This window comes from Curcuma longa, chromosome 12 (genome assembly GCF_044706935.1).
Source record: "Curcuma longa cultivar G26 ecotype Majalengka, Jawa Barat chromosome 12, ITB_CL_G26_1.1, whole genome shotgun sequence".
NCBI classification, from domain to species: Eukaryota; Viridiplantae; Streptophyta; class Magnoliopsida; order Zingiberales; family Zingiberaceae; genus Curcuma; species Curcuma longa.
The window spans coordinates 7,173,452-7,193,567 of NC_133872.1; the positions used below are offsets into that span (position 1 = coordinate 7,173,452).

General features: G+C 36.8%; 1 protein-coding gene across 1 annotated transcript; it reads left to right on the top strand.

The window, feature by feature from the left end:
* LOC141842761 (RNA polymerase II C-terminal domain phosphatase-like 1) lies at nucleotides 1-20,116 on the top strand. Its single transcript, XM_074730776.1, has 18 exons — nucleotides 1-204; nucleotides 302-757; nucleotides 2,189-2,665; nucleotides 2,892-3,102; nucleotides 3,294-3,451; nucleotides 3,536-3,606; nucleotides 3,705-3,810; nucleotides 3,894-3,977; nucleotides 4,070-4,636; nucleotides 4,716-4,776; nucleotides 14,731-14,864; nucleotides 14,981-15,034; nucleotides 15,535-15,631; nucleotides 16,033-16,265; nucleotides 16,347-16,433; nucleotides 17,429-17,494; nucleotides 18,164-18,237; nucleotides 19,688-20,116. Exons 2-18 carry the CDS (start codon nucleotides 500-502, stop codon nucleotides 19,794-19,796), a joined length of 2,847 nt encoding a protein of 948 aa, XP_074586877.1. The 5' UTR covers nucleotides 1-204; nucleotides 302-499; the 3' UTR covers nucleotides 19,797-20,116.

The window sequence follows — 20,116 nt, forward strand, 5'->3', positions numbered from 1 at the left end:
TTCCCCATCGGTGGCTCCAGCGAGCCACGAAAAGAGACGGGGAAGAACACCTAGAAACCCTCGAATCGCCTCCCACGCAAAACCAACCGTAAATTTCTGATCCCGAACGGCGGAGCCATTAAAATCCTCTTCGTGTAATGAATCCGAGATCCGGCGTGAACACCACCCCCTCTGCCTGCAGGACAGATTAAAGAAAACCTTTTCGTAAGAACAGATCTAACCTCTGAGAACCTCGAATTACAGATTTGCACCACTTGACAGATGAACTCGGACCTCAGAAAGTTTTGATCTTTTCTTACAGGAGTGAAGATCTGAACTAAATTTCCCTTTTTTTGGCTGCTGAAAGATCCGAGATTCACTTTTTTTCTCTACTTCTCTTTTTCTAAGACCGGACTTGGAATCCCCAGACTGTTTGCTGAACCATCGGGCCTGGATCTGTTGATCTTGTTGACGAAATTTTCGTTTTTGACCATCAAATTCTCATCTTGATTCTGTAAAAATGGTTAAATCGGCTGTTTACTACGAAAATTCCTTCCTTGGGGAAGCGGAAATCATTCCCCAGAACTCGAACACTGGTTCATGGATCAGGGAGATCCGGATCTCCCATCTCTCCCCTCCCAGCGAACGATGTCCGCCTCTCGCCGTTCTACACACTGTTGCTTCTGGTGGCGTCTGCTTCAAGATGGAGTCGAAGCTGCCACTGTCCAACGATTCGCCGTTGCTCTCTTTGCATGCCACTCTTGCCACTGAGAATAAGGTAATATTCCCCAAATGGAAAAACAAAGAACACAATAAAATGTTTTTATGGCAACTGCAGGATGATTAAGAGTGGATCAAGCCAGAATCACTTCGTCAAAATATTACACATGAACTTGTTGCTTACTGTTCATGCTTTTAGGGGAGGGAATATGCTGCTGAATTCACTTTTCATGACCTGAATAGACTCTGGCTGAATAAAATGTTGTTTCTAGCAAAACTTTATCGGATTGGATTATTTCAATGAAATGATGAGATATGATAATGAAACTAAGAATTGTATGATGATATTATTTAGTTAGTGTTTATAAACTGGGGAAAAGGAAGAGTTTCAAACGAAAAGTTTACTAATAATCACTTAAGTTCATTGTTTGATCTGTCAGGTGCTTTGTTAATTGTCTGATAGTAGCAACCAATTTTCTCCAGATGTTTTGCCACGAGTTTGAAAAATCAAGTCCATTAGTTACTATAGTTAAAGGTTTTCTTTATTTTGGAAAGTTATCATCTTTTTAAAATTCTTTTCTATTTATTATATGCACACTTTTAGGAGCTTTGCATGTCATTGATAAACATGAACCAATCATATATGTGCTATGAGATTTAAGCATCTGTTGTTAGCATGTATCTAGAATTTTGTACATTTAACTTTAATGAGAGATAAAACTTATTAGTCGTATGGTAAAAGTGAAGATATCCTAGCTGCCAGAGAAATTTGATCAAATTCACTGCAATTCTATCCTATCTAGTCTATCTTGAGCAATCATCATACAACTTCTACTCCATTCATATTAACTTTAACCTCCTTAAAAGTAGGAGATATTGATTTAGTTTATCCTTGGTTGTGAATTTCCTTTCTACCTATTTGAATGTATCATATTGTCTTGTATTAACATTTGAAGCATGAAACAACTTGAACATATGAAGTAGATAAACTTCTCTTGGTTGTGTAACCAAGAATGATGACAAGTGGTGGTTATTCAGTGAAAGCATTCTTAAATTTGATTAAAACAATGAAAAAAATTGAATGACCAAGTACTGGCCATTGCAGAAAAACACAAGTACTGGCCTAGATGGCTGTAAATTTCCTCTTAGATTTGTTTAGGAACCTGTTTCTTTGCAAAGTAAACTTCATATGTAAGCAAGGTGTTTTTGAATGTACCTATCCTTATTCAAACTTCATATTGCTTGCATATCATGTCCATATGTTTTATGGCAGTTATGCTGGAAAACTATGAAACATTACTTGTTTGTGCTTTCATTTATTTTGATCAATAGACATTTAGAGACCGTAGCTTAATTTTCCATGCCACGCTTATGATTAATGCTTGTGAGGAGAGTAGAGGATGACCTAAGAAACAATTCAAATGAATCAATAATGTTTATATTGCAATATTTCATATTTGTTGATCCTGTGTTTTTATGTCCTTTGTAGACTGCTGTTGTTCCAATTGGTGAAGCAGAGTTGCACCTGGTGGCTATGGCTTCGAAAAAAAATCCTATGCCTATGCCTTATTTCTGGGGATTTATTCTTCCATCAGGATTATATGATTCTTCTCTTACAATGTTGAACCTAAGGTGCCTTGGTATTGTGTTTGATCTTGATGAAACTCTTTTAGTTGCTAATACAATGCGCTCATTTGAGGATCGAATTGATGCACTTCAACGAAAAATAAACAATGAGACAGATCCTCAGCGTATTGCTGGCATGGTAACTGAGATCCAACGCTATCAGGAAGACAAATCTATCTTGAAACAATATGCAGAAAATGACCAGGTTGCTGAGAATGGAAAGATTTATAAGGTTCAAGCAGAGATGGTTCCCCCATTGTCTGATAATCATCAATTGATTACACGACCAGTAATAAGATTACAAGAGAAAAACATTATCCTGACACGTGTAAATCCATCGGTATGTTTCTTATACTGCCATGTAAATCCAATTGTGTGTTCTTTACTTTAGCCCTTTCCAGACTTTGCAACATTTATATAAATGATAGTAGTTAAACATGATCCATAAGCACCATTTATGCTTGGTAATGAAATAATTGTATCATTTTATTTTAAAGTCTCCTAGATTCTCTGCATCAGTTATATCAGTTTGATTTAAGAGCACAAAGTTGCCTATTCTATTTTAGATAAGAGATACAAGTGTTCTTGTACGGTTGAGGCCTGCTTGGGAAGATCTTAGGAGCTATCTAACAGCAAAGGGTCGCAAACGCTTTGAGGTCTATGTGTGTACAATGGCAGAACGAGATTATGCTTTGGAAATGTGGAGACTTTTGGATCCAGAGTCTAATTTGATCAGCTCATCAAAACTCCTTGACCGCATAGTTTGTGTGAAGTCAGGTATGCTACACACATCTTGCTAGTGTATAATACATGCTATATTATTTTAGTAAGCTATCATCTGCAAGCTCCTCTACAAATAATACCTGTCAAACAACTGTTTAGGGATCTCAGCATGTATCTGTTATTTTATCTGTTCCCAAGGCCTAGTATGATTGATGTATTGATGTTATTTGATTAACTTACCATAGGCTCAAGAAAGTCACTGCTTAATGTCTTCCATGATGGTATATGCCATCCAAAGATGGCACTTGTAATTGATGATCGTCTGAAAGTATGGGATGAAAAAGATCAGCCACGAGTTCATGTTGTTCCTGCTTTTGCCCCATATTATGCTCCTCAAGCAGAGGTATGGCGACTCCCTTATGACTAGGTGGTTTTATAAATTGTAACATTTTTTTTATGAATTAGTAAGTGATTCAACCTTTCATAGACAAATATCACCATCCCAGTTTTGTGCGTTGCAAGAAATGTTGCATGTAATGTTAGAGGAGGCTTTTTCAAGTAAGTACTTCACTAAGTTGATCTTGTTATGCTTCCAGCTATTTTGCTATTTGTTCCTTCATTTATTGTTTGACACAACAAGTCCTTATTTTTCTTAGGGAATTTGATGAGGGTATACTACCACGGATAGGTGAAACATCATATGAAGATGAAATGAGAGATTTTCCAGCTGCTCCAGATGTGGGCAACTTCTTGATATCCGAGGTAATCCCGGTTATGAATTTGCAATGTCAAGACTCATATTTCCTTTTTCCACTTGTATTTTAGTTTTTCTTCCTTTGGTTTAGGATGATTGTTCAACATTGAATATAAACAAAGACCAGTTAGGCTTTGATGGTACAGCTGACACTGAGGCCGAGAGGAAATTGAAGGTTTATTTTTTTTTTCTCTTTTAGTTTTGAAATTCTAGTATTTCATACACAAAGGATGTTATTGTTACATTGTCAACTTGAATATTTTTCAGGAAGCAAGTTGCAGCCTTCAAGTTATTCAACCAGTGGTTACTAACTTTGTGCCCATGCCTGTATCTTCTATACCGCACGTAATTCCTTCATTTGGCACCACTTCTTTGGGAGCTATGCAAATGATGGTGCCTTTACCAAATAATCAAGTTGCACAGCCTGTTACAGCAGGTAGATCTGTAGGTCCATTAACCTTTCCAGAAGCTAGCTTCCAAGGTTCTCCTGCCAGAGAAGAGGGTGAAGTGCCTGAATCTGAATTAGATCCAGACACAAGGAGAAGGCTTCTTATATTGCAACATGGTCAAGACACAAGAGAACCGACAACTACATTTCCCTTGAGCCCCCCACTTAATGTCTCAATTCCTCCTGCACATCCACAAGGAAATTGGTTTCCATTAGAGGAAGAGATTAATCCGAGACAACAAAGAAGGACGGCTAAAGAATTTAGCAGAGACCCAGATCCTGCAAGATATAGGAAGCGATCTAGGCATCCATCTTTCATGCAAGGAGGAGAGAACTCTGTTCCTTCAGATAGAGTTCTTCCTGAAACTAGAAGGTTTCCCATGCAGGTAGTGTGGTCTTGACCTGGCAAAAGTTACGTTGAACTGTACAATTCAGTCATTTATATTTACTGCTTTGATGGCTCAGTTGCACAATGGGGGCAAGCGTGTGCGCTCAAATAACTCGCCAAGCTTCAATTCCTTCCAAGGTATTGCACTTGATTGAAGATTGCATTGTTAGCTTCTCAATGCTCTTCTTGTTGCAACTTTTGTTGATTTATCTTTTCAGATAGCTCTCTACCTGTTGCAACTTTCTACTTAGAGTTAATTATCCGTGTGTAAGAGTTAAGGGTATTTATTTAGACATACAAGGTTGTCTAATTTAAATCAAATAATTTAATTTTAAGAATGTATTGCTTCTTGTTTTGCCTATCTGTTGTTCTTATTTAATAATTGTTTTCCATTTTTTGTATTTGCTTTAGAAATTACTGTATCGTTGTCATGCCTTATCTATGGACCAATATGTGAGTATTAGGCATTAGATGTGAATTTTGATTCATGAATACTGACTTGTCTTTCCCGTTCAAATAATTTTGAAGGAAAAAAGCAGCCCTTATTAGTTGGAGCAACATAGAAACCACCCCCAAAATGTGATTATATAAATGTATACTTTGAAAGTGTTCACAACCATAGTCTTAAGTTGAATTTGTTTATGTCAATGTTGCAGGAGGAGACTAGCCTTTTTTTTTTAATCATATATTAACATGTATTTTATTGATTATAAATATTTGTTATTTTTATAGATTTTTTCTAGAATAGGTCCTAAACTCTTAACTATAAATAGGACCTTATATCTTGTAATTGGAAGAAGAATTTCTGATTTATTATGTTAACATGGTATCAGAGCCCACCTTAAACCTAATTAGTTTTGGCGCCGACTTCCTCTGGCAATCGCGATTCGGAAATCGCGATTTCCCCCTCTTGTGCGACGTCGTCTTCCCGACTGTTTGCCGATCGCAAATCAATGCAAGGAGAAGAAGAAGAAGAAGCTGCGTTCCTCTCTTCCTTTTCTCCTCCGATTCGCGACACACTGCCACCGTCCACTGAAGCATCGCGATTTCCTGATTACGCGACGCCATCCGATCGCGACGCCGCAAGCATAAGGAGGAGGAGAAGTTGCGTTCCTCTTGTCCGACGGAAGCGCCTGTTGCCGTCACTCCTCTTTCTCGCCATCGCGCACCAGCAACCCTGCCGGATGATAGCGACAGCGACGCCACAAGCATAAGGAGGAGGAGAAGCTGCGTTCCTCCTGTCTGACGGAAGCGCCTGTTGCCATCGCTCCTCTTTCTCGCCATCGCGCACCAGCAGCCCCGCCGGGTGATAGCGGCAACCATCGTGTGTTTCCGCAACACTAGCGGCGGTTTCTTTCCAGCAGTAAGCCCTTCGTCGCCGTCGCCACCCATACAAGAGGACAGGGATTTCAGGTTTGGGATTTCAGTTGAGAAGACCTTTTTTTTTCTAATCCTTCCGCCATCATTGCTGCCCGCACCGTAAGTGATTGCTAGAATTAACCACGAAACAAAGAACATGTATAGGCCACCTCTGAGTGCCATCAATATCGGACTGACCTGGTATTTTGTCATAAGATCATTGCTGCCCACACCTATTGGATGCCAGCTCAAACTCTAATTTAAATGCTCCTAACCCACACCACACAACATTCCTCTACTTCTCTTTTTGGACCTTATATGGTGATGGATAAAAACAAAGGAGGAGACTCAAAACTTCAGTACAAAAATCAGCAAAAACATCGGGCTCATATTGTATCCACGAATGATACCTCTGATAAATCAGTGTTTATCTCTGCAGAAGAATTTGCCAAGTTCTCTCAATATCAGGATTCACTTAAGTCTTCATCTTCCTCTATCACTGCTATTGCTAATTCAGGTAACCACAATACATGTCTTGTTTCCTCATCCTCTAAGTGGGTCATTGATTCTGGTGTCACAGATCATATGACAGGTAATTCTAGTCTTTTTTCTACTTTCACGCACAAATCCAACACTCCTATTGTTACCTTAGCTGATGGGTCTTCATCTTGCGTTCGTGGGACTGGCACTGTCAATCTCACTCCTTTGCTTTCTTTATCATCTGTTTTACATTTACCTAATTTATCTTTTAATTTGCTCTCTGTTAGTCAATTAACTCGCAATCTTAATTGTTGCATCTCATTCTTTCCCGATCATTGTTTAGTTCAGGATCTTTTGACGAAAAAGACTATTGGTAAAGGACATGAAAATGGAGGTCTCTACATTCTTGATTCACCTACCCCAAGATCTCTCGTTTGTTCAGGTGAAAATTCTCCTTTTGAGGCTCATTGTAAGTTAGGGCATCCATCTCTTCCATTACTCAAGAAACTCTGTCCACCATATAGTAGCGTATCTTCATTAAATTGTGAGTCATGTCAGTTTGCAAAGCATCACCGTCTTAGTTCAAGTCCAAGGATAAATAAACGTGCTAGTAGTCCTTTTGAGTTAGTTCATTCTGATATTTGGGGTCCTTGTCCTATTCTGTCTAAACCTGGTTTTAGATATTTTGTCACTTTTGTGGACGATTATTCTCGTGTAACTTGGTTATACTTGATGAAAAATCGCTCTGAGTTATTTTCTCTATTTTGTGCTTTTTGTGCGGAAATCAAAACTCAGTTCAATATGTCCATCCGTACTTTACGAAGTGACAATGCCAAAGAATATACGTCCAGTCTATTTCAATCTTATATGAATCAGAATGATATACTTCATGAAACCTCTTGTGTTGATACTCCATCCCAGAATGGTGTGGCTGAACGTAAGAATATACATCTTCTTGAAACAGCACGAGCTCTTTTATTTCAAATGAATGTTCCCAAGTCTTTTTGGGCAGACGCGGTTTCTACTGCATGTTTTCTCATTAACCGTATGCCATCCTCTGTTCTTCATGGTGAGATTCCTTATAAAATTTTATTTCCTAATAAGTCATTGTTTTCTGTTAATCTTAGGATATTTGGTAGCACTTGTTTTGTTCGGGATGTCCATCCACAAGTCACTAAATTAGATCTTAAATCTTTGAAATGTATTTTCCTTGGTTATCCTCGTCTTCAAAAGGGTTATAGGTGTTATTGTCCTAGTATTAATAAATATCTTGTTTCAATCGATGTTACTTTCATGGAAGACACACCTTATTTCCCATCCTCACATATCCCGACTTCTCAAAAGGAAGATGATGATTTATTGGTATATTATGTTACATCCTCTATACCTGTCTCAAAGCCGGCTCTTGTCAAGCCTCCTATTATTGAAATATACTCCAGGCGTCGACCTCCTGATTCATGTCCTGCACCTACACTTCGTCATCAGATCCAATTCCGAATGATGATCTTCCTATTGCATTACGAAAAGGTAAACGCCAGTGTACCTATCCTATTTCTTCATTTGTTTCTAATAATGGCTTGTCGTCCTCTTCCTGTTCTTTTATTGCTTCACTTGACTCTATTTCTGTTCCTAAAACTGTCCGTGAGGCCTTATCTCATCACGGTTGACGAAATGCAATGATAGAGGAAATGAAAGCCTTGGATGATAATGATACTTGGGACTTGGTTGATCTACCTCCAGGAAAACAAGCTATTGGATGCAAATGGATATTTAATGTTAAAGTCAATCCAGATGGGTCAGTTGCCAGACTAAAAGCTCGTCTTGTTGCTAAGGGTTATGCTCAAACATATGGTGTAGATTATTCTGATACTTTTTCTCCTGTTGCAAAGTTGACATCTGTTCGGTTATTTATTTCTCTTGCTGCTACTCATCATTGGCCTTTACATCAACTTGATATCAAGAATGCTTTTCTTCATGGTAATCTTCAAGAGGAGGTGTATATGGAGCAACCTCCTGGTTTCGTTGCTCAGGGGGAGATAGGGCGAGTTTGTCGTCTTCGAAAGACTTTGTATGGTTTGAAACAAAGTCCTCGTGCTTGGTTTGGAAAATTTAGTCAGGTTATTGAAAAGTTTGGTATGAAGAAAAGCAAGTCTGATCATTCTGTGTTCTACAAGCAGTCAGGAGCTGGTATTATTCTGTTAGTTGTGTATGTGGATGATATTGTGATTACTGGTAGTGATACTACGGGAATTTCATCTCTCAAATCTTTCATTCTCACTCAGTTTCATACAAAAGATTTAGGGGTGCTAAAGTATTTCTTAGGTGTTGAAGTAATGAGGAGTAAAAATGGTATATTTCTATCTCAGAGGAAATATGTTCTCGACTTATTAACTGAGACGGGAAAGTTAGGGGCAAAACCTTGTAGTACTCCAATAACTCAGAACGTGGATCTTACAGCAGATGGAGAATTATTTGAATATCCAGAGAGATATCGAAGGTTGGTTGGAAAGTTGAATTATCTTACCTTGACTCGTCCAGATATTGCATATTCGGTTAGTGTTGTTAGTCAATATATGTCATCTTCAAAGGTTCATCATTGGGCAGCATTAGAACAAATTTTGTGTTACTTGAAGGGTACACCCAGACGAGGTATTGTATATAAAAATCATGGGCACACTCGTATTGAATGTTTTTCAGATGCAGATTGGGCAGGTTCTAAAATGGATAGGAGGTCTACTTCAGGTTATTGTATCTTTGTTGGAGGAAATTTAGTATCATGGAAGAGTAAAAAGTAAAAGGTTGTGTCGCGATCCAGTGCAGAATCAGAATACAGGGCTATGTCACAGTCTGTATGTGAAATAATGTGGATATATCAACTGTTGACTGAAGTAGGACTCAAAATTTCAATACCAGCAAAATTATGGTGTGATAATCAAGCTGCTATTCACATTGCATCGAATCCCGTGTTCCATGAGCGGACTAAGCACATTGAAATTGATTGTCATTTTGTTCGTGAGAAAATTCAACAAGGCTTGATCACTACAGGATATGTAAAAACTGGAGAACAATTGGGGGACATTTTCACAAAAGCTTTAAATGAGATCCGAGTTAATTATCTTTGTAACAAGTTGGGCATGATTAATATTTATGCTCCAACTTGAGGGGGAGTATTGATTATAAATATTTGTTATTTTTTATAGATTTTTTCTAGAATAGGTCCTAAACTCTTAACTATAAATAGGACCTTATATCTTGTAATTGGAAGAAGAATTTCTGATTTATTATGTTAACATATTTTCTTGCACTCAGTGTCTTGTGTAGGCCTTTTCTTATACTAACATGTGATAGTAGATTGATTGAGCATTGATCTACATTGAATTGTGAGATCGGATCTATGTAGCCAAACTCAATTAGTATGGCTTGTTGTTGTATAGATTGGATGGTTGAGTTCAAAGGAAGGGTAGTGCTAGATGTAAGGCTGAAATTAAAAGGTAAATGTTGTAACCTTAAGCCTTACAGCCACTTAGGTTCTTCATGTATCTTCCACCTTTAATCGTTTTTGAGACAATACATTGAAACAGTATTTTTTCCTCAACACAGTGAGTTAGTCATCTCCCATTGCTCGATACCTTCTCTTGGAGGGGCAGCTTGTGCTGTCCAGTCCATTTTGGAAGCACAGGCTAGGCCAAGTCAGTGGACATTTTGAGGTTTGGATGTGGAAGAATGATTTCAGATCTTTGTTGAGGTGGGTCCAGGTTGTTACTCTGATATGCTAATATAGGCACATGGATTTGAAAGCTAGATGTGCTAAGCGATGCAAGCTTGTTTCTCTCATTCCAATTGCTAAGTCCTGACGGGGATACATTTTATATGGTAGTCAGTTCTGACCAAACAGGCTAGTTTAGTCCTTTTTGGTGGATGAGCCTATTATGCCAGTCAGGATACATGCCACTTGAAGTCATCTGAATTTGTGAATCTGTTCTGTTTACTAATGATGCAACCATACTTGGTCTTTGGACATTATGCCCTTTTCTTTTATGTATTATTTTGCGTGTTCCTTGCCTATCATGCATATTCATTTGTCTCTATCAAAAAAGTGTCTTGCTTTAATTTCTGTTAATTGATTGAGCAATTTTTCTTCCGTATGAGTGGTGATAGACATCATAGAAATCCATATGCTGGAAATACATTAAACCACTTATCCCAAAAGCTTAGATAAGTGAATAGTCAAACAACTTTAGCATGGTATCAAAGCAGGAGGTGAGGGTTTGAAAACCACCCATGCATGAAGAGGAAGTGCTTTAGCATGGTATTAAAGCAGGAGGTTAGGGTTTGAATAGCACCCATACATGAAGAGGAAGTGTTGACAATATAAGTATATACTGCAACACAAAAGAATCATCCTGTCACAAATTTAAAGTCTGACTCATCAAAAAAGAAAATATTATTAAAGTGAAAGATAATTTCATGGGATTTTAACCTCTTTAAAGTGATTATAAACCATTTTTTTATTAAAACAAGGACCAAATCTCTAACAAATCTTTCTTTTAAAATTTAAATATCTAATATTAAACCTGACTAAAATTGTAAAAAAACTAAAACTCAAAATTTTAGAGGAAACCCTAGTTTTTTCTCCTTGAGCAAGAAGAATTGACTCCATGTAAATTGTTGGCTTTGTCTTTGATTGTTTTTTTGAAGTATTAACAATGATTGTCTCACAAAGTTTGCTAAGCATTATTTTATATTTCCTTTCTTGGGTTGCCTCTCCCATGCGTGAGAAATTAGTAGATCTTCATCTTTGTTTTGTTTCTTTCTTTTTGGTCATTTCTTCTAATGAGTTGGGAAACACTACCTCTCTTCTAAAGTTAGAGATATTATTTGTAGCTCCCTTGCGACAAAGTCAACTTGTAAAAATGGAGGCTTGAATGTTGCTCAATAATTTTACACACTCTAGTTTGAAGGGGAGTTTTAACTCAACGGTAAAGTTGCTGTCATGTGACCTAAAGATCACGGGGTTCGAGTTTCGAAAATAGCCACTTGCAAAGCAGGATAAGATTGCGTACAATAGATTTTTCCCTAGGATCATTGGCAGGTGCTTCGTGTATTGGGCCGCCCTTTACTCTAGTTTGAAAATTGACTAACATTTAAATAAGTTGTTAAATTAAATAAACATACATTAGAATCAACTCTTCTACAGTAGTAATAATAATAATAATAATAATGAATGCTAATGCTTTGGTAGAACTTAAGGGCATTTTAATGGGTAATGAATGCATAAGCATATCCTAAAACATATATTTGATAATAATTATTACTTAACTCACTACTCCTAATTTTGAAAAATCATTTGTACAGATAAGAATCCCCTTTTTTACATGATTTCTCTTTTGGAGTCTCAAGGATAATAAGGGACTCTAGAAGGTTTATGTGAATGATCTTCAAAAGAATCTTTAGAGAGACTATGGGAAGGATAATTAAATCTTTAGAAGACTCATTGTATATGATTTTTTGGGGCTCTTTAGGAGGCTTAAGTAGGGGATTATTAATAGTCTCTTGAGAACACTAGTATAAAGGATTATAGAGCTTTCATTTGGCAAATTGGGAAAAAGGTCACTAGGGGTGTCTTGACAAAAGGATTGCCTAAGAGATCTTTAGGTGTTAAGATAAAAAGATCATTAATCTTATGATTTTGGTAGCATGTTGAGCAGTGCTTAATGATAGTCAGTCGTTAGTGTATCTTTTTCGTCTAAGTGTGGAGGTTCAATTAAGGATGTTTCTCTTTCTAAAGGGAAAAATTAACGAGAGGTTCTTTGAGTATTATAAGTGGTTTTTTACCTTCTAAGTGTATGTTTTTTTATCCAAGTGATTTTTTTTTTTTTACTGTCAAGACATATGGAGAAGAGGAGAGTGATTTATTTTAAAATCAATACATTAGGGGAGCTCTAAGATTTTAGTGTCATTGGGGTGCATCTTTAAGGTAAAGTCATCAAGGGAATCTTCTTTGGTTTAGGTCATTAACAGTGTCCTTTAAGGTGAAATATATGATGAAGTCAATAAAGGAGTTTATAAGGTTTCAATTATAGGATCACGAATTTTAGTTTGGGTGGGAGCCTTGGGTGTTGTTACCTTTTAATAATCTACTTCACTATCGAGTTTGAAATTGTGTGTTTTTGATGTGATGTTAGATGTTTAATAATCTCTCCAAAAATGTTCTTATGATCAAGATTATATTCAATCCTTTTGGCTTTATAATTGAAATCCTCTACTGAAGTAAATGAAAATAAGTTGTATTCCTTTATATTTCTAGTCTAAGTTCATTAATGAATTTAACAGTCAAACTAAGTAAAACTAGGTTCTTTTGTAATATCACAATGACTACACAATGATCTTTGTATCTTTATAAATTCATTATATAGTTGATCATCAAAGTATGGAGGAATTTATCCTTCTTTTAGTTCACTTTTCATTTTCAAACCAGTGTTTGATGGCTTCTTGTCGTTACTGATTGCTAATGGCCTATCACATCGCGAATATTTTCTAATGGATCCAGTAGTGTGAATTGAGTGAATAATACTCGTTCAATAGAAGTCATGCATTGATAATAAAACAAAGTCTTATTTTAATTAACTAATCAAGTAAAAAAAAGGCTTTTGTTCGAATATGTCTGGCTTATAACAATTATTATTTTTAGTAATGTGATTTGAGTTTTCTTTGCACATAAGATGAAGTGATAGCTGGTAGGACTTCTATAATCCATGCAATTATATGTGCATAAAGGGTGGTATTCCTCAAAGTTCAAACCAACGTAATGTTGAAGATGTCACAATATTTTTAAGTCTTCATCAATCATGTGATGATGATTCCTTCTTTCTTGCGCTGGCTGTCTAGAATTTGAATTGGAGTAGATGCCATATAACAATTCCAGTAAAAAAGGCCATCAACTTTTTTTCCTACATATTGTTTTTAAAAAAAAAATCAAATTGGATTAACTCAATTTTGAACCAGATATCTAACTTTTATCTATCCTAGACATGATGTGTACGATACCTTGCCTCTATTATGATTGCATCATGAGATTGCTTGAGCAGAAGGAGGTGCTTAACTTTGGTCTGGTGGTGATGACAAAGTGAGTCAGTGTGGTTGGGTGATGAGATCACTACTACAAAGGCCACCAACCTGAGCAATTGCAAGATTGTGGGTGGGTGGATGGTGATTGTGGAAATTGTCTGCTGGTGAGGAAGCTTTGCACAGGTCGAATAGCAACAAAGATGGGGCTTTCAAAGCTTTGAATAGCAGACCTCCTTCCACTGTTGCAGGTGATGCATGCAATGGCCTCATCGCGCGGTTGAGTGGTTCTATAGCTGGATTGTGTGCTCACCAAGAAAACTCACTATGAGAGCATGTGTATTTCACCAACACTGGTTGGTTGTAGGCTGTTAGTGGACAGTGAATCATGTGGTTAGTGGACAGTGAATCATGTGGACAACAAGTGGTTTTGTTGATTGGTAGTGCTAGAAGAAAGTCACGATGAGGTTGGGGTGACCATGTGAGAAGAAGATCTTTTTTGCATTGGTGTTGAGGACTTAATGAATGAGTTGGTAGCATTGGAGGGTTGAAAGGCAAAGGTGTAAAAATGAAGGGGTGAAAGAATGGGATTCAATGATAAGTATCGAACCCAAAATAAATTTTGGTCTAATACTACTTAATGCAGCACAAATAAATCATACCTCCAAAAACTCAAACTTTTGACTCAACAAAAAGGAAAATATTATGAAAATGGAAAATGCTCAATTTTATGAGATCTTAACCCTTTTTATAAAGTGGCCATAGTACTGATTCTTTGTAAAATAATATCCTAGCTTATTCCAACAAATCTCTTGTACTTTTTCAATCTAAACATCGTTTAACATTTAAAACAATTATTAAAACTCAACATTTAAACAATTGTTAAAACTCAATTAAATTACAGAAGTTTAAAACAAAATTCTAAAGGAAAATCCTAAAATTTGTCCCCAAATTTTAGACTGCGTTGCTCTCCTAGTAGATCAAACTTTTAGGATAAGTGGTTATCCAATGAACTTTATCATAGCTCATGTTGTTTTTGTAGTTGAAATTGTTTGACCGTCAAAGTTTGCTCTGCTTCCCAAAGATCATTTTGTTTGTAGTCTTTCCTGTTTCATGATGACCATGTTGGTGAGATTCTTCTTGGAATTAATTGGCCATGCTGTGTTAATCAAACTTGCAATATTGAAGGTGAGGAGATGCTGGTGGGACAAAATACTTCAAGTCACAAGGATGCCCAATTCGAGCATAGACAAGCGACCATAGAGCAAGCGGAATCTCCTGCTAGAGTTTTACAAGAAATAGCAACAAAATGTGGAAATAAGGTGTTTATGAATGACCTAAGTACCTTCTTATGTTAATATTCAATGTGTTGAAACAAGATATTGTAATGGTAAACTTTGATATCAAGGTTAACTATTCTTTCCCTACATTTGTATAGATGGAGTTTCGGACCACCCTTTGTGATACTACAGAACTGCAGTTCGCTATTGAGGTATTGGGAATGTGGTCAACAATGTTGTTTTTGATATCCAAATGCCTTTTTTCTTTTCTTTTCATTCATATCCTCTTGCACTAGTTCCATTTGGGTTAGCATGATCCACATGAAGATTCAGTAGAGGCAAGTTATTCCATTTGATCTTTTATTATGCATTTGTTAGCATGACTCCTAGCTGAGAAATTACGAAATTGATTTTGGTGATATTATCATCTTCTAGTAGGGGTATTTTGTTCCATATAATTTTGCCTCTATTAGGCCTTGGTTTTATCTCTTTTAGGATACAGTTTGGCTTCAGATGTGAATTAGTGATGTCAGTTGATATGCACAACCACCAATGTAGCCTAAGATCAATTTCGCCATTGTTGTTTATATGGTTGAAGAGAGAAAATTGATTTGTGTAATATGCATTTATGACTGAAGGATTGTATTGATGACTTTTTGCTTTTTCCTAAATATCTTGAGATGGAAATAATGTGTGCTCATTTTCTTTCCAGGTTTGGTTTGTTGGGGAAAAGTTAGGCGATGCAGTTGGAAAAACAAGGAAGGAAGCTCTACACCGAGCTGCTGAGATATCCCTTAGACATTTGGCTGGTACATCTTTTGCCACAGTAGCTATATTGCAATTATTAAAATCAAACTTAGTGTTATTGAACAAGGGCATTCAATTTACTGATTTCTTTCCAGATCATAATACCTTCAAATCCAAATAGATATAGCTATCAGTATCTGTTGTTTCCTTCTTTTTGTTCCCTTTTCATGAAGCCAGCCATTTCTCAGAATGAATTTTATTAGCCTTTTGAAATTCTATTTGTAATGTGATTTCCTTTTATTGTTGATGTATTCTTTTACCTATGCCCTGTTAGAAGTTGGTTAAGTCACACAAATTGTTTCCGAAATTATTTACACATCTTTTCCATTTTACTCTTTTTCAGTTTCCATATGTTAAAGAATTCTTTCTGCACACATAATGACATCAGTATTTTTTGTTCCAGAGAAATACTTGTCGACTTCTCTCACGGGCCCTAATATTGCCCAAGGAGATATATATAAGTTCTCAGAAAGCAAGGAAAATGGTGTTATAAATGATTCAGGTTCTTTTGGCTTTCTGTCGTGCCCCAGAAATGATGTTTTGCTGGTAGAAAGTACTTCAGAAGATTCTCGTACAATGGATCAAAGATCACTGGGTACACAACGACCATCTTCTGTCACTTCCCTAAAAGAACTAGTATGTATCACCACTTTTGATGGTATTTGTCTGTGTATTCCAGTTTTTCCTCTTATATATTTTGTTGATCTGTTTGTTCAGTGTGTTATGGAAGGTTTTAGCCTTGTTTTTAAAGATGAATCTCTACCTTCAAATGGTGCTGTAAATAAAGGGGAAGTCTCGGCACAGGTGATTCTCCAACCTTTAACTTCATACTTTATATGCTAATCTGAGGTAAATAAGTAATGGATTAATTATTCACCTGCATTGTCATTATGACTACCATCTTATGTCAACTGCAAATCACATAGTAAATACCACTTTATCTCTGTTGCAGCATTATCTTTGTCCCTTGTTCTATCCCTTTTCGCTTTTTTGTGGTTCAATGAGAGCTAGAAGATAAGGTGAGACTGACTTTCTTACTGGCTGGTTTCTTTGGATGTCTTTCCTAAAATCAAGTTTGGCTGGTTCCCCCATGGTATTCTGGCTGCTATTTGAGAAATTTATAGAAATAATTTACGAAACATGAAATTAAATCTGATCTGCTGCATATCATTTCTGAGGTTGCATAGTATTGGCAAGGTATGAGTGGGAATGTGAACCATTTTATTTGTCCGAGGCTATTAAACTCATAAATTGCTTGTTAAACCTCTTCTGAATCCATACTCTTCTAATTGTTATGGTTATGGGATATATCCTTTACAAGTTCATGCACTAAATTGTCAATATGGGATCGACCAAAATTATTCTTTTTCTGGGTCTTGGTAGCTAGGAAGAACAATATCTATCAGATCTGTGACCTGTGATAGATTGGATTCAAATCTTCAGGGTATACAGTAAAAGATGTTATTATTGTAAAAGTTGTTTTTATTGTGATACAACAACAACAACAATCAAGTCTTGTCCCACTAAGTGAGGTCTCGGCTATATGGATCCTTCTATGTCATTGGGTTGTATCCCTTACTATATTATTATTTATATTTAAATAAATTTTATTATGATAGATTGAACAATATCTATCATGCATTAAAAGATGTTTTTATTGTGATAGATTGAACAACATCTATCAGGGTGACATTAATTTTCAAAATCTTCTTCAATCACGATTTAAAGATATTTTTCTAAAGGTAATGTGTGTTTGAGAAACAAGTGTGTTTGAGTTCAAATGTGATTACTTGTTTCAGGTAGAAATAGCAGGTCAGATATTAGGAAGAGGAGTTGGAACAACCTGGCATGAAGCTAAGATCCAGGTATCATACTTGCTTTTTCATCCCATGCATTGTGATATAAAGACCGTAACATCACATAGGATGAAACGGCACAACTTGATGATATTGCTGAGGTTGAAATATTACTGCAAAATTGTAACACACGTTACTTGGATAACAGTATCTTGCTCTACCAAGGATAAGGATTAATTGGTTCAATTCTTCATTTCTTCACCACTTATCGTGCTATTAGCTTAATGACGACGGGTGTCTGCTTATAACTACTGTTGTTTACTAGTACATCTAAGAAAATTTATGTTATTTACATAATTAGACAAAGTTGATGATTTTGTTAGGGTTGCTCAAATTTGCTTGGTTGAGTCAGATTAAACATAATCCTGATGGATAACTTTCTATTAGTTGGTAGCATTTGACCTGGCTAGTTCTTGTTCAACTAATTGATTTAGGCTATGTGGGATTAGTTTCGGTATGCTTATGGATAACATACATAATACCCTTTTAAATTGTTGACATCGACTGGCGAGTGGGGGATAGGGTCTCCTATCATAACCATGGAAGATTTACCTCTTGGTATGTATTAATAGGACTAATTTGCTAGTATGGGCAGGTGTTTGCATGAGATAATACTCTAATTTTTTTTCATTGCAGTACATTTGTGTTTCCAATCTTAAGATTGCATCTTTCCTACAGGCCGCTGAGGAAGCCCTTGGTATGTTGAAGTCCATGCTTGGTCAATTTACTCGTAAATTATCTAGTTCACCAAGGTGAGAATAATATTTTATGTCGGAGTTTCTAGATTTGTTTTTTTTTAACTTTATTTATTGAAAATTCTCAAGCAAGGAAGAAGTTGCAATAGGTGTCAAGACAGCATATATTACCTTAAAGTTTTTATAAACATTCACAGCACTGTCATGGGTCCATTCTCATGGACTAAGATATTAGGGTTGGGTTTATTTCATATCGGGAGTGGTTCATGTAGGTGTTCCATAGACAAAATCCGTAGGAACTAGTGGTATAACCTCGGTCAAAAGTCTAAAAGGCAGTTTCAGTAGTTCATATATAACACCACCTAGTGATCTAGCCAGCCAATTACTTTGCGGTCCGTGAGATTAGAAAGTGGATATGGACAAGAGTTACTATCTTAGTGGCGATCGCATAGATCTACTAATGGCCAAGAGTTACTACCTTAGTGGGATAAGGTGAAGCGGCATTAGTTGGGATCTGGATGACCCCATCATCTTGTGAATGAAAGATCACCACCTTGGTAGCTAACCATTGTTCTCGCATCACACTGGAGGAAGGCGATATCTTGTTGGTTAATGAAACAAGCTTGATGTCGTTCTTGCGAAGGGCAAATACTCATCTGGTGGCTCATTGAAGCAGCCTTTTTATGCACAGGGAAGGTTGTGTTGCAACTCCGAGGTGTGTTCGTCCAGTATAGGCATAGTTGACTTATGAAGAGGGAACTACCATCGATGCAACTTGTTGATAGTGTGTCTCGGCTGTCATTGGCAAGTGGTGATAACAACCAGCGACTTTCTTAACCCCAGTATGGGCGAATGGAGACAACGAATGTTAAATGCTGATGATGAATCTCTAGGAGGTGGTCGACTAGGATAAGGTCACTGTAAACTAGAAAGTTATTCACTGGAGGAGGGGAGTGGTTGTGTTTATTTGTAGAGGGTTCTATTGTTACAATAGATTCCTCAATAGTTGTTTCAATTGCGATTGTTGATGAATTGAAAGTGTAGTCGAAAATCATCGAGAAGATGAGCAGTGCGGGGGAGGGGGATGATTAAAACTTGTTAGAGGTGGTCAGGAAAACTTACATACTGGATTCGCAAAAAAATTTCAGACTTTCGGTTTTGGGTTTTCGGAGTTTTGTCTTCAAATACAAGTTTCAGTCTTGTGTTTTGGTTTGTTACAAAACCTGGAAGAATCCAACCCAAACCAGTTCTAATGATAGCATAAACAATACTTGTATAACAATATAATGTTCAAATATATTAAATATCATATCAACTATGTTTAAACTCGAAAAAAAACTCGTAGTAAAACCGTTAACTAAGTTCCGCTACTGATGCATCTCATATAAAAAACTAAAGGCTCGGTTGCTAGTAATTGTTCTTTCCTTTCATTTTCAGTGCTACTTCTTGGATTGTTATTGTATAACAAGATCATATTTTCAACTATTAACTTTCTCACCCTTTTTAGGTCACTATCAACGGTTCCGCAGAAGCGCTTCAGGCCAGAGTTTTCTCGGTCGTTTCAGCAACTTCCATCTTTCGGAAGATATTCGAAAAATGGAACTTCTGTGCCATGACTAAACTACATCGTCGGTGATCTCATAGCCTATCCCCAGTGTAGGAAGCTTGCTTCGGCGGACACATAATGAGCTGGCTCATCGAGCCATCCTGGGTGGCATACTTATCGCTAGGGACCATGTGTATGTACATCTCATTGTTGAGTATGTTTTGTCTCCCGCCTTCGTACTAGGGATCGGTCGGCTGCTCGAACCACGGCGACAAAGTTGAAAGTGTTGTAGTGTCATCCTGTTATGTACAATGTTCCCGAATGGTTGGCAGATTGGATTGCGATACGAACTGTAGGAGCATCTGAGAGATTCCTCATTTTCTGCTTTTA

Bases quoted from the DNA above. Each gene is read 5' to 3' on its own strand.
- LOC141842761 (XM_074730776.1), top strand. From the start codon at position 500: ATGGTTAAATCGGCTGTTTACTACGAAAATTCCTTCCTTGGGGAAGCG. The intron at 4,777-14,730 runs GTATTGCACTTG...GCAATATTGAAG, and splicing joins AAGCTTCAATTCCTTCCAAG to GTGAGGAGATGCTGGTGGGA. The intron at 16,434-17,428 runs GTGATTCTCCAA...TACTTGTTTCAG, and splicing joins AAGGGGAAGTCTCGGCACAG to GTAGAAATAGCAGGTCAGAT.